The 14,029-nt window shown below is 36.2% G+C and overlaps 2 protein-coding genes across 2 annotated transcripts in view; both read right to left on the bottom strand.

Moving 5' to 3' along the window:
* Window positions 1–2,721, bottom strand: part of lzts3b (leucine zipper, putative tumor suppressor family member 3b) — a 10,889-nt gene extending 8,168 nt beyond the window's left edge. The window contains exons 1-2 of the mRNA XM_079896528.1: window positions 2,538–2,721; window positions 91–621 (exon numbers count right to left, since the gene is read on the bottom strand). Coding sequence (XP_079752654.1) covers window positions 91–552 — 462 coding nt within the window. The 5' untranslated portion in view covers window positions 553–621; window positions 2,538–2,721. The remainder of the gene's footprint in view (window positions 1–90; window positions 622–2,537) is intronic.
* A 2,743-nt stretch (window positions 2,722–5,464) lies between these two features.
* Window positions 5,465–12,100, bottom strand: sprb (sepiapterin reductase b). The gene is made up of 3 exons (XM_079896595.1): window positions 11,661–12,100; window positions 9,936–10,226; window positions 5,465–6,413 (listed from the first exon to the last, which is right to left on the bottom strand). The coding sequence occupies exons 1-3, from the start codon at window positions 11,986–11,988 to the stop codon at window positions 6,223–6,225; spliced, it is 810 nt and encodes a 269-aa protein (XP_079752721.1). The 5' UTR covers window positions 11,989–12,100; the 3' UTR covers window positions 5,465–6,222.
* Window positions 12,101–14,029: the final 1,929 nt, after the last annotated feature.

Raw genomic sequence — 14,029 nt, 5'->3', positions numbered from 1 at the left:
TTTTTGGGTGAACTATCCCTTTAAATAGCCCTCATAAATGTGTTCGTTCTATCCATCCATCCATCCATCCATCTCCCGCTTCAGTCGTACCTGCTCAAGTTTTCCCGAGACCGCGAGAATCTTAGGTGGCGTCCGACTGTCCCTCTTGCTGTTGTTTCCGTCTCTGTTCTTCCCCGGTGCGACTCCATCATGGCTCTTCTCCACTCCGTGACCCACGACGTTCCCACACGCATCCAGAGTCACTCCTCCTCCGGCTCCAGTCCGGTGTTTCCCGTTCCCCTCCGGCCCGTTCCCGTTCCCCGGACCCCTCTCCAGCCGGGACGAGGCGATGTTACCCCGTCCTCGATCTGTAGTGAACTCGTCACTGGAGCCCTCGGATGACGGAGGCGGCTGGTGGAGACGGTCGGACGGAGGCGGGTGGAGCCGCTCGGCACTGGATCTGACATGATCTCGCCGGGTCAGAGCCGGGCCTCGAGGGAGGGTGGTGCGCGTGCCCACGCTCTTCATGGCGAACTCCTGCTCGCCCGCCACCCCACTGCCGACACTACCCATCCTGGGCGAACCGGGCCGTCACTCAACCTCCACATGGGCCGATACTGATGCCGGACCTCCTGACAGACACTGAGGGGTGAGAAAGCACATTCAACATTCAAGAAAGAAAATAACTCTTTACCATTCATCAAAGATGCATTCAATTGATCAAAAGTGAAAGTAAAGACATTCAAAATGTTACAAAAGATTCTATTTCAAATAAACGCTGCTCTTTTGAACATTCTATTCATCAAAGAATCCTGAATAATAAAATGCATCACGGTTTCCACAAACTGTTTTCAACATTGATAATAATCATAAATATTTCTTGATCATCAGATCATCATATTAGAGTGATTTCTGAAGGATCATGTGACACTGAAGACTGGAGTAATGATGCTGAAAATTCAGCTTTGATCACAGGAATAAATTACACTTTACTATATATTCACATAGAGAACAGATGATTTACATTATAATAATATTTCACTGTATTAATTATATTTTTGAATGTATTTAAGAATGCTCTTATCTTTTTTCTTAAGATCCGGTGCTCAAGCAACATGTCTTTAGGATCTCCAACCATAAACAAATGCACTTATAATAATGCACTAATAATTTAACCTAGTGACCGCACATATTGATGCAATGAAGATCCAGACTTTTTCTGAAGCCTGACACTCGAACACCAGAACCACAGAACAAATCTGCAAAACCACACACTAATTCTCGGCCTTCGACTCAGTTTTCAATTTCATGAAACTCTTTTTGCAAACCACAACACACAGTTGTCTATGTAACACACACAGATCTAACCGGAAGTCTCTTGATTTCCTTTTTCAAACACAACCTTTGAAACACCACAGTAATTCATCAGAGCCTCACACACACACACTCCTCACACACACTCACACACACTCCTCACACACACTCCTCACATGTGCAAACACTCATCGCTTTACTGAACACCGACCAATCAGGGCTTTAGAATAGGTCTATAAATAGGTCAAAGGTCGAGTTATAGGTTTGTCGGACTGTGTTATACTGTATTCACAGTCACAAATGCTTACAGTAAAAATAATAGTTTGATTTCAATCTTGCTTTCATGTTTACCATTAATTTTTCAACATCCAATTAATCTCAATCTTGTACAGAAATGTACGTGAAATGAGAGCTTTAGGTTTTGAATAACTGTGTGCATATGATATATCCAAAAATATTATATTTTTGTAAAGGTGTTTGCAACGTAACACAAATGTTTGCTTTTGTGATATTGTGAATGCAGTGCTTTATTTTGCAAGGGATGTGAGTCATTTTGCATTTTGTGTGTGCAATTCTTGTATTTGTGTGTAAAGTTTTGGGGAAAAAAGAGGCAAAGTTTTGAAAATGTGTGTGAGCAGTTGAAAAAACCCTGTAAAACACTCATATTGATGCCGTTAAAGACTCCGAGTGAGATGCAGCACCATGTCCAACCAACAGGGGCTTCACACTCCAGTGCTTTACCATTACCTCATCTGTTCTCTCTCTTGCACATCTCACACACATTTGCTCTGGCACATTGGCTTGTGATGGGCCACGAGGTGACTTATGTGTGGCTTTGTGTGTAAGGTGAATCAGAATGCATGAGCAAACTTTTATTGCCTCCTTAAGGCCTCGTCCTCCCTGAAATCCTGCAAGTTGTGATCTGAGCGGTCAGCATCGAGTCCACCTGTGTGTCTAAACACAAAAGATTGCATCGCCTTTCATGTGCTGTGTTGAGTCTGAATAGAGACCTGCAGCTCCTTCTAAAAGCATGCATCTTAATAAAGCCCTGCTCTAATACACACTCTCCATTTTCCGCCTAACAATCTCCAGCTTCTGCACACAAACAAAGACGCAGCATGAAGATGGAAACCTGCTTTTTCGTTCCTTCAATGCATTACATAATGCGTGCTCGCTGGCTTTATGTGCGAGAGAGAATGGAGGTCTTTATAATAACGCTGGTTATAATGCGTGCTCGTACTCACTGTTTCAGCACCGCGGACAGCGACGCGCGTCACATCGGTCGCGTTCATTCACCGACGCGTCCACAGCGAGTCCATTAAACCACCGAGCGGTGTTTATCTTTACAGGAGCAAGTCTCAGATGATGATGATGATGATGATGATAGTCAGTGGATGCGTGTATCAGCTGAGCCACACACCCACCTCAGCCACGCCCCTCTCTCGCGCGTCAGCCACGCCCCCTGAAACGCAGACAGCACTGCGCATGTGCGTGGAATATGGCATGAAGTCAGTCAGGCAGCGACGTACGCATGCGCACTCCTGAGAGAGCCTTAAAAGGATGTGAAATATTTCCTCTGCAAAGCACATTTATTTTATATTCACGTTTTTCCTCAAACATATTTAATATGGACCAGTGTATGGTTGATGTAACATCAAAGAAGTCTACGAGAACGCTTAGTAAGTTACCCTTTGATGACTCTTTGGCCAGAAATATGTTCCCTAGGTCAAACATGGACCACTGTATGGTTGATGTAACATCAAAAGACGTCTATGAGAATGTATAAGTTAGCCTTAGAAGAAATATGTTCAATTGGTCAAATATGGACTACTGTCTGTCTGATGAAACATCAGAAGGAGCCTATGAGTGTGTAAACAAAGTTAAAATTCAAAGACTGACCAGAAATGTATGTACAGAAGGTAATTTTTAGGCTACTATATGGATGAAACCGGAGTCGGAGCTTCATAAAGGGTTAAAAATAACCCTTATGCGGTTTTTGCTCATCACAACATTTTCTTTATTAATCAAATGATGTAGATATTCTCCAAAATATCTGTAACCACAGCGTTCAGATTAAACATAGCACGTTCATGAATGAATCATTGTTTTTGAACGATTCGAATTGACTCGCTCATAGAGAGAGTCGTTTGTCGCCACCTACTGGCGGAACGATGCAACTCGCAGAAAGAATCACTGTAAAATCCCCATCACTAATAATACACACACAAGACTGAGTGAAACAATGAAAAGTCCTGTTTTTGATTCAATTATTCATAATTCCAGTATTTGTTTGGCATCTCTGTGTTAGTGTTCCTCAGGCTTTGAAATCTCTCACTGGCTTAAAAAGCAGATAATGCGATATTTGCATATTGATGTGGGATTTGCATACTGAATTGTTATTGGTCGACATCTTTGCATATATTTAACCTTTTTACTCTTTTTTTTCATGTTATTGTTTGTGTTTATTTAAAGGTTAAAGTGTTGCCATGTAGGTTTCAACTTGAAAACATGCATAAAAAATGACAAAACATTTTTCATTTGATTAAGTTTGTCTTGGTTAATCCTGCAGAGTCGCGACTCTCATGCATCTCTCCTCTATAAAGCTCATGCGTTCATGTCTTTTCTCTTCCAGGAGAGCTGCAGGTTATTTCACACACTTGGTCTCCATTCACAAACTCACAGATGACATCATCTCGCAGCTGTTACCATGGCAACCGGCTCCATCAAAGAGACAGCTTGTGTGTGTCATGTGACAGGAAGAAGACGTGCCGTGAAATAAAGCCTGTAAGTGTTAATGTCAGATCAGATGTGGAGAATCCGATGTTTCTGAAATGTATGTAATCTGCCTTTCCCTGTTCAAATACGGTCTGATATTATGCTTATTTTTTGGATATTCAATAAAAAAACACTATCATTAAAAATACAGAAATTTAATAAATTCAATAAACCCTTCCCATAATAATTTAATATGGCTTTACACTTAACAATAAATTGCATTTATTTGATTAGCATCATATTTTTAATGGTTTTTATTATTAATACGGTGATTATCTAAATGGACTGAATCGGACTAAATCTGAATTAATAAATGACATTGATCATTTGAATCTAACCATGTCTTGTCAATAAATAAAACAAACTCAGCCAGATATTTATTATTTTATGATTTACCCTTAAATACCATGCTTTTACATATTCTTCAACTGTCAAACAATTAAAATCAATTAATTGCACAATGTGGATAAATTAATCGCACATCAAATTTGGCTAAGAAATTAAGTTAAAGTCATTATTGTGTTAAAAAGCATCAACAAAAAGTAGCTTAAGTTTTTTTTGTTTTTTTTACTCACTTTTTGGGTGAACTGTACTTTTAAAGGGTTTTTATTCATTTGGAAATATGAAATGTTTTTACATGAAATGATACTCTAAATAAGAAACTAAAACTGACAGTAGGTGGCGGTAAATGTCTAAATGAGTGAGTCATGTATTCATTAGATTCGTTCAAACGGCTGATTCATTCAGTTCGCTCTCTCTATGAACGAGTCATTGAATCATTGATTCACCCGATTGATTCACTCAACCGCGGATTCATTCAGAAATGATATTTTCGGAGGAACAGAACAGTTCTGCTATTGCTTTATAGGTAACAAAAACAGACAATACTGTGTCTAAAATATAACACAATATTAACTTCATATTTATTGAATTGTTGTATAAAATCAGTATCACATTTGATGAACCCCATTGACTTCCATAGTAGAAAAAAAATACTATGGAAGGCAATGGGGTCCATCAACTGTTTAGTTACCAACATTTTTCAAAATATCTTCTTTTGTGTTTAGCAAAAGAAAGAAACTCGTACAAGTTTGGAACAACTTGAGGGTGAGTAAACAATGACGATTTTCATTTTTGGGTGAACTGTCTCTTTAAGAAAAGTGTTGCGGTGAGTTTTAATGCCATCTAGTGGATTAGAGGAAAATAACAACAAATACAGCCTTTGTACCCTGTCATTAATGTATTACTGAAAACACCAAAGATATAGTGAAGAAAATAAGTCTAAATATTCTCTGAATATTCTTTGATTTCCTCCCTTGTGTTTTCCTCTGTATTTCCGTCGATCACCACTAGAGGTCCTCAGCTGCATTAATAACAAACTCCACACAGCAGCTTTAAAACACCAGCAACTTTTATTTATTCTTTCTTTAAAAAAGTGTGTATATGTCTAAACAAATTTACAGATTTTTAGCGTAGACTTAAAATGAATAAAAATAACACAAATCTATCAACAACATGGTATAACATGAGCTTCCTCAGTGTTTCTGTCTTGTTTTCCAGCACAAATATCTAAACAATGAAATATCTGCCAATGAAGTCACTAATTTGGATATATTTTTCAGTCTTAATATCTTCAGTCATTTTGTTTCTTCTCCAGTAAATGTATCTTGATTCAAGAATGTTTAGATATTTGTGCTGGAAAACACAAATATGTAAAATTAAAATGTAAAATTAAAATAAACTAATAATTAAAAATAAAAACAATTTAAATAAAACCCTGAAAATGAAATTGTAAAATGTAAAATTTAAATAAACTATTAAAAAAAGGAAAACATTCAAATAAAACACTGAAACTTAAATCATAAAAATGTCAAATTAAAATAAAAAATGTAAAAAATCTAAATGATCACTCACTAAAAACTTTACCATAAATGTAAAATTAAAATAAACAAATAATAAAAAATAAAAAAACAGCACAAATATCTTAACAATGAAATATCTGCTAATCAAGTCACTGATTTTGATTCATTTAACAGTCTTAATTTCTTCAGTCATAAATGCATCTTGATGTAAGAATGTTTATATATTTGTGCTGGAAACCCTAGGAAGAAGCACATGTTTGTATGTACACGAGCTGTAAGTGTGAATCTGCTCCTAAAGCTCGTAGAAGTCGAGATGCGCTCCGGATGGGAAGTCGTTGTCCAGCAGGAGTTTGATGAGTTTGGACCCGGACTCCTCGCAGGACAGAAGCTGGTGCTCGGAGAACATCGAGGAGAACGAGCGACGCAGGTTCAGGTCTCCTGAGAAACGACGAGCTTGAAGCTGCATGTCTGTGTCCAGAGGACCTGCGGGTCACAGTGAGTCCAGCACACCGTCAGTGAACATGCAAGACGTTTCCTACAACATGCAAAACCTTTCCTACAACATGCAAGACCTTTCCTAAAACATGCAAAACCTTTCCTAAAACATGCAAAACCTTTCCTAAAACATGCAAAACCTTTCCTAAAACGTGCAAGACCTCTCCTAAAACATGTAAAATCTTTCCTAAAACGTGCAAGACCTCTCCTAAAGCATGTAAAATCTTTCCTAAAACGTGCAAGACCTCTCCTAAAGCATGCAAAATCTTTCTTAAAACATGCAAAACCTTTCCTAAAACATGCAAAACCTTTCTTAAAACATGCAAAACCTTTCCTAAAACATGCAAAACCTTTTTTAAAACATGCAAGACCTTTCCTAAAACATGCAAAACCTTTTTTAAAACATGCAAAACCTTTCCTAAAACATGCAAAACCTTTTTTAAAACATGCAAGACCTTTCCTAAAACATGCAAAACCTTTCTTAAAACATGCAAAACCTTTCCTAAAACATGCAAAACCTTTCTTAAAACATGCAAAACCTTTCCTAAAACATGCAAAACCTTTTTTAAAACATGCAAAACCTTTTTTAAAACATGCAAGACCTTTCCTAAAACATGCAAAACCTTTTTTAAAACATGCAAAACCTTTCCTAAAACATGCAAAACCTTTCTTAAAACATGCAAAACCTTTCCTAAAACATGCAAAACCTTTCTTAAAACATGCAAAACCTTTCCTAAAACATGCAAAACCTTTTTTAAAACATGCAAAACCTTTTTTAAAACATGCAAAACCTTTCCTAAAACATGCAAAACCTTTTTTAAAACATGCAAGACCTTTCCTAAAACATGCAAAACCTTTCTTAAAACATGCAAAACCTTTCCTAAAACATGCAAAACCTTTCTTAAAACATGCAAAACCTTTCCTAAAACATGCAAAACCTTTCTTAAAACATGCAAAACCTTTCCTAAAACATGCAAAACCTTTTTTAAAACATGCAAAACCTTTTTTAAAACATGCAAAACCTTTCTTAAAACATGCAAAACCTTTCCTAAAACATGCAAGACCTTTCTTAAAACATGCAAAACCTTTCCTAAAACATGCAAAACCTTTTTTAAAACATGCAAAACCTTTTTTAAAACATGCAAAACCTTTCTTAAAACATGCAAAACCTTTCCTAAAACATGCAAAACCTTTTTTAAAACATGCAAGACCTTTCCTAAAACATGCAAAACCTTTTTTAAAACATGCCAAACCTTTCCTAAAACATGCAAAACCTTTTTTAAAACATGCAAGACCTTTCCTAAAACATGCAAAACCTTTCTTAAAACATGCAAGACCTTTCCTAAAACATGCAAAACCTTTCTTAAAACATGCAAAACCTTTCCTAAAACATGCAAAACCTTTTTTAAAACATGCAAGACCTTTCCTAAAACATGCAAAACCTTTCCTAAAACATGCAAGACCTTTCCTGAAACATGCAAGACCTTTCCTAAAACATGCAAGACCTTTCCTAAAAACATGCAAGACCTTTCCTAAAACATGCAAGACCTTTCTTAAAACATGCAAGACCTTTCCTAAAACATGCAAGACCTTTCTTAAAACATGCAAGACCTTTCTTAAAACATGCAAGACCTTTCCTAAAACATGCAAAACTTTTCCTAAAACATGCAAAACCTTTCCTAAAACATGCAAAACCTTTCCTAAAACATGCAAAACCTTTCCTAAAAACATGCAAAACCTTTCTTAAAACATGCAAAACCTTTCCTAAAACATGCAAGACCTTTCCTAAAAACATGTAAAATCTTTCCTAAAACGTGCAAAATCTTTCCTAAAATGTGCAAAGACCTCTCCTAAAGCATGCAAAATCTTTCCTAAAACATGCAAAATCTTTCCTAAAGCATGCAAAATCTTTCCTAAAACATGCAAGACCTTTCCTAACATACAAAATCTTTCCTAAAACATTTAAAATCTTTCCTAAAACATGCAAAACCTTTCCTAACATGCAAGACCTTTCCTAAAACATGCAAGACCTTTCCTAAAACATGCAAAACCTTTCCTAAAAACATTCACAACCTTTCCTAAAACATGCAAAACCTTTCCTAAAACATGCAAAACCTTTCCTAAAACATTCACAACCTTTCCTAAAACATGCAAAACCTTTCTTAAAACATGCAAGACCTTTCCTAAAAACATGTTAAATCTTTCCTAAAACGTGCAAAATCTTTCCTAAAACATGTAAAATCTTTCCTAAAACGTGCAAAATCTTTCCTAAAACATGTAAAATCTTTCCTAAAACGTGCAAGACCTTTCCTAAAAACATGTTAAATCTTTCCTAAAACGTGCAAAATCTTTCCTAAAACATGTAAAATCTTTCCTAAAACGTGCAAAATCTTTCCTAAAACATGTAAAACCTTTCCTAAAACATGCAAAACCTTTCCTAAAAACATGCAAAACCTTTCTTAAAACATGCAAAACCTTTCCTAAAACATGCAAGACCTTTCCTAAAAACATGTAAAATCTTTCCTAAAACGTGCAAAATCTTTCCTAAAATGTGCAAAGACCTCTCCTAAAGCATGCAAAATCTTTCCTAAAACATGCAAAATCTTTCCTAAAGCATGCAAAATCTTTCCTAAAACATGCAAGACCTTTCCTAACATACAAAATCTTTCCTAAAACATTTAAAATCTTTCCTAAAACATGCAAAACCTTTCCTAACATGCAAGACCTTTCCTAAAACATGCAAGACCTTTCCTAAAACATGCAAAACCTTTCCTAAAAACATTCACAACCTTTCCTAAAACATGCAAGACCTTTCCTAAAACATGCAAAACCTTTCCTAAAACATTCACAACCTTTCCTAAAACATGCAAAACCTTTCTTAAAACATGCAAGACCTTTCCTAAAAACATGTTAAATCTTTCCTAAAACGTGCAAAATCTTTCCTAAAACATGTAAAATCTTTCCTAAAACGTGCAAAATCTTTCCTAAAACATGTAAAATCTTTCCTAAAACGTGCAAAATCTTTCCTAAAGCATGCAAAATCTTTCCTAAAAACATGCAAAATCTTTCCTAAAAACATGTAAAATCTTTCCTAAAACATTTAAAATCTTTCCTAAAGCATGGAAACCTTTCCTAAAACATGCAAAACCTTTCCTAAAACATGCAAAACCTTTCCTAACATGCAAGACCTTTCCTAAAACATGCAAAACCTTTCCTAAAACATGCAAAACCTTTCCTAACATTCAAGACCTTTCCTAAAACATGCAAAACCTTTCCTAAAACATGCAAGACCTTTCCTAAAACATGCAAAACCTTTCCTAAAACATTTTTTTTATATCAATTCTTATAAATTTACAATTTTATGATTTAGTGTTTTGATTTAGATTTTCTTTTTAATTTTTTTGTTTATTTATTTACATTTTTTAAACACTGCAACAAACAGAATCAATGTAACTATATGCTTGTCTGCTTTAAGGCACAGGAGATCAATCATCAGAACTCGACACTCACCCGGGGCGTAACTCAGCACCCGTACATCCGGCTCCTCTTCGGCTAACACCCGGAACATCATGTCTCGGGCCGCTTTCCCGGTGCAGTACAGGACCCAGGAGGGGAAAGGCTTCAGCGCACACAGAGAGCTGATGTTCACCACGGTTCTCCTCAGACCCAGACGACGAGGGAACGCCTGCAGAACGCCGGCCGTCAGACTGAGCACGCCGCTAACGTTCAGCGACAGGTAGCGGTTCACCTCCGCGGGGTCCGTGAACGACTGAGCGAAGCGAGACACGTCGCCCAGAGACGCTGAGAACAAGAGACACACGTTTCTTTACATTACAAGAGAACGATCAGCTCTCTCAGCGTTACGAACAAGCGTTCTTCCAGTAACTTTAAAATTTAAGTTATCTGACCTTTAATAATGTTCTCAAAACGTAAAAACATTATTTATACATCATTCATGGAAATGTTACTACTTGTTTCAGAGAACATTTAATAGTAACATAACATTTTTATGTTTGAAGAATGAAATGTTCCCTTAAAGTCAATAATTGTATCCCTTAAAACTCATCACCAAAATGACATTAAAGCGTTTTTCCTTGAATTTTTTTATTCATGACTTAATATATCTTGAATGTAACTCGACACCCTTGCCTCATTTAGTATATGCGGTTCTATGAATATGCAAATGAGCCCCGCCTCCATTCACTCACTGAGAGGCTGAAAAGAGAGAGACACACGTTCTTTTACATTACACGAGACCGATCGGCTCTCTCAACGTTATGAACAAACATTAGCATGAAAACATTATGGTATTATTAAACATTCATGGAATTTTTTTAAATGTTACTACTTGTTTCAGAAAACACTTAAAAGTGGAATGTTCTCATAAAGTCTCCCTGTGGTCAATCCTTGAATCCCTTAAAACTCATCTTTGATGAAATATCTTGAATGTAACTCGACACCCTTGCCTCATTTAGTATGTGCGGTTCTATGAATATGCAAATGAGCCCCGCCTCCACTCACTCACTCAGCTCAGAGATCCACTGGTTGACGATCACACGTTGATCTGATTGGTTACAAGGTAGTTTGTGACGTCAGAAACACCAGCGATTTCAAAGTGTGTTTTTGAGACTGTCTTTGGTTCACTGCAGTTTTAAGGAGGAAATACTCAGCAATGCTGTCGACTTATGAACTTACACATGAGTTTGTCTTAAAGCAGATTAAAAACACCACATAGACACATAAACAACACTAAAAGCTGGATTTTCACCGACAGAGGGACTTTAAATAAGTTATTCCTTGTTAACTGAACATTCCATTTTGTAACATTAGAACATTTCCATTCCAAGTAGTAACATTTAAAAATGTTACAATTTGTGCCAACGTTTTCGAGAACAGAAAACGATTTATTAACTTTACTGGGAGAACATTTGTTCATAATCCGGATTAAACCCCAAATCAAATACTAAAACATTAAAAACTTGCTTAAAAACACCACATACTCAAGATAAACAACATTAAAAGCTGGATTTTCATCACAGGGGGACTTTAACGCTCACATAACCAAACTTTTTTTTACGTTTTAAGGAGGAAATACTCAGCAATGTTGTCGACTTATGAATTTACACATGGTTTGTCTTAAAGCATGTTATATAGACATATAAACAACATTAAAAGCTGGATTTTCACCACAAGGGAGACTTTAACGTTCACATAACCCAAAAAACTCCAGCACACCTGCGTTGTTGATCAGAAGCACGTGGTCCATTTCAGTCGAGTTCGTCTCTTTAAGCGCCTGCACCGTTTTCTCCACTCCTTCTGTCTCCTCCAGATCCGCTTGAACGCATCGAACGTCCAGTTTGTTCTGTCCACACAGACTCACGATGTCTTCCTTCAGCTCGTTCAGCTGGGCTGTGCTTCGGGCCACCAGAACCAGGACAGATCTGGGCTTCAGCCGGCAGCTCAGCTGGAACGCCAGCGCTCGCCCGTAACCTTTCGACGCTCCCGTGATGATGCACAGAGCTCTTCCCAGATCCCGGGGCTCCCGAGAGATCAAGTCTTCCATTGTGGGACGCTTAGGAGAAAAGCCTGGGAGTCGAATGATGGTGAAACTCAGAGACGGAGCGCTTTATGCGGAGAGACTCCGAGAGGAACGAATCCATTTCACACTGAGAGCCATGAGAGATCATTCATGAAAGTGTTAAAGTTCTGCATGATAGAAAACCAGCACAAATATCTAAACGTTCTTAAATCAAGAGACATTTACTGGAGAAGATGCAAAATGACGGAAGATATTAAGAAAATATATTGTGATGGTAACACTTTATAATACTGTTCCGTCATTAATGAATAACTACACAGGAACAAACGCATTATTAACATTATAGTAACTGCTATTAACTAACATAAACTCTGATTGATGAACTAGTTAGTAACAGCACTCAGTTGAATGTGGAAGTTCACTATTAGCTAATCAGTAACTAATATTTTTTCATTCCTCACTGAGAACTACTATATACAGGTTCATAATTAATATCAATAATGCATAATGTATAATATATGGTAACGGTAACCCACTAATGACTCGAGTGTTTCTACATCTTTCTAAAGGAACTACTAATTATTTGGGTCAGTATCTAAAGTGAAAAGCTTAATAACTCTATAGTAATTACTAAAGTGTTATCAATTCGAAGTTTATGCTTATAAATCATTTTGTTAAGTTTATTTTTCTGACTCCATTGTCAGATATTTGTTCTTGTTTTAAGCACAAACTCACTTCATTTTCTTAATATCTTCAGTCATTTTGCTTCTTCTCCAGTAAATGTCTCTTGATTTAAGAATGTTTAGATATTAGTGCTGGAAAACGAGACAGAAACACTGAGGAAAAAAGATTATTAATCTTAGTTAGTGTTAATTTTAGCATTCGCTAATACAGAGAGTCCAGCCAAACTCACTCGATTAGTGTAAATCACTTTAAATCTCATCTTACAAAAAATGAGAAAAACAAGCAAATTATGATACAGGAACCAGCGAGAGTGAAGCAGAATAACAGCCGGAGTGGAAGTGTAAATGCGGAACGGGACAGAAAAGAGATTCTCTTTCAGAAGATACACAAGCAGAACTAAATAATTATGAATATATGAATTATATCCTTCCTATCCTTCCTGAAGTGTGTCGTGTATGTAATGTCCGTCACTAATCAGGTGTCCATGTGTTCTCATGCGATGATCAGGAGGACACACACACTCTTTCTGACAAATTGAACAAACTACACAAACAGCCACACACATTATTAACATTATTTTATAACACATTATTAAAAAAAGCACACTGTAAGCAAAGGAATCAGAAGAAAGTTGGGCATTTTGCATTAAGATGTTTCCTTTAACCCTTTAAAACACACAAAAAAATCAATACGGAAAGGCTGCATTTATTTGATCAAAAATTGTTAAATATTATTATAATGTAAATCATCTGTTCTCTATGTGAATATATAGTAAAGTGTAATTTATATCCTGTGATCAAAGCTGAATGTTCAGCATCATTACTCCAGTCTTCAGTGTCACATGATCCTTCAGAAATCACTCTAATATGAGGATTTGATGATCAAGAAACATTTATGATTATTATCAATGTTGAAAACAGTTTGTGGAAACCGTGATGCATTTTTTTATTCAGGATTCTTTGATGAATATAAAGTTCAAAAGAACAGCGTTTGTTTTAAATTGAATCTTTCGTAACATTATAAATGTCACTTTCGATCAATTTAATGCGTCGCTGATGAATAAAAGTATTAATTCCTTTAAAGAAAGCTACTAACAATGTAAGTCGCTTTGGATAAAAGTTTTTGGCAAATGCATAAATGTAAATATGATTGAATTAGACTGTCATTTTGGAGACAAATAAAAACTGTGCCTATTATTATTCTTTTAATTTGACCTTTTAATGTATGAGCAGATTTATGAAGTTCTCATCACTCGTCTTTAAAAGCAACCCATGATGCACCTCGTGAAGTGCTATTATAGTATTATTTATATACTATTATATTTAGCAATATTTAAAAAAAAAAATTTACACTTTCCATTTTAGTTACATTTTTTTCTAAT

This window comes from Squalius cephalus (assembly GCF_949319135.1).
Source record: "Squalius cephalus genome assembly, chromosome: 16".
Taxonomy (NCBI): domain Eukaryota; kingdom Metazoa; phylum Chordata; class Actinopteri; order Cypriniformes; family Leuciscidae; genus Squalius; species Squalius cephalus.
This window is presented reverse-complemented; position numbering and strand designations above follow the sequence as displayed.

Coding starts and splice junctions, on each gene's coding strand:
- sprb (XM_079896595.1), bottom strand. CDS start 11,988: ATGGAAGACTTGATCTCTCGGGAGCCCCGGGATCTGGGAAGAGCTCTG. Junction 10,227..11,660: donor GCTTCTGATCAACAACGCAG/GTGTGCTGGAGT, acceptor TCTTGTTCTCAG/CGTCTCTGGGCGACGTGTCT. Junction 6,414..9,935: donor GGTGCTGAGTTACGCCCCGG/GTGAGTGTCGAG, acceptor TGTGACCCGCAG/GTCCTCTGGACACAGACATG.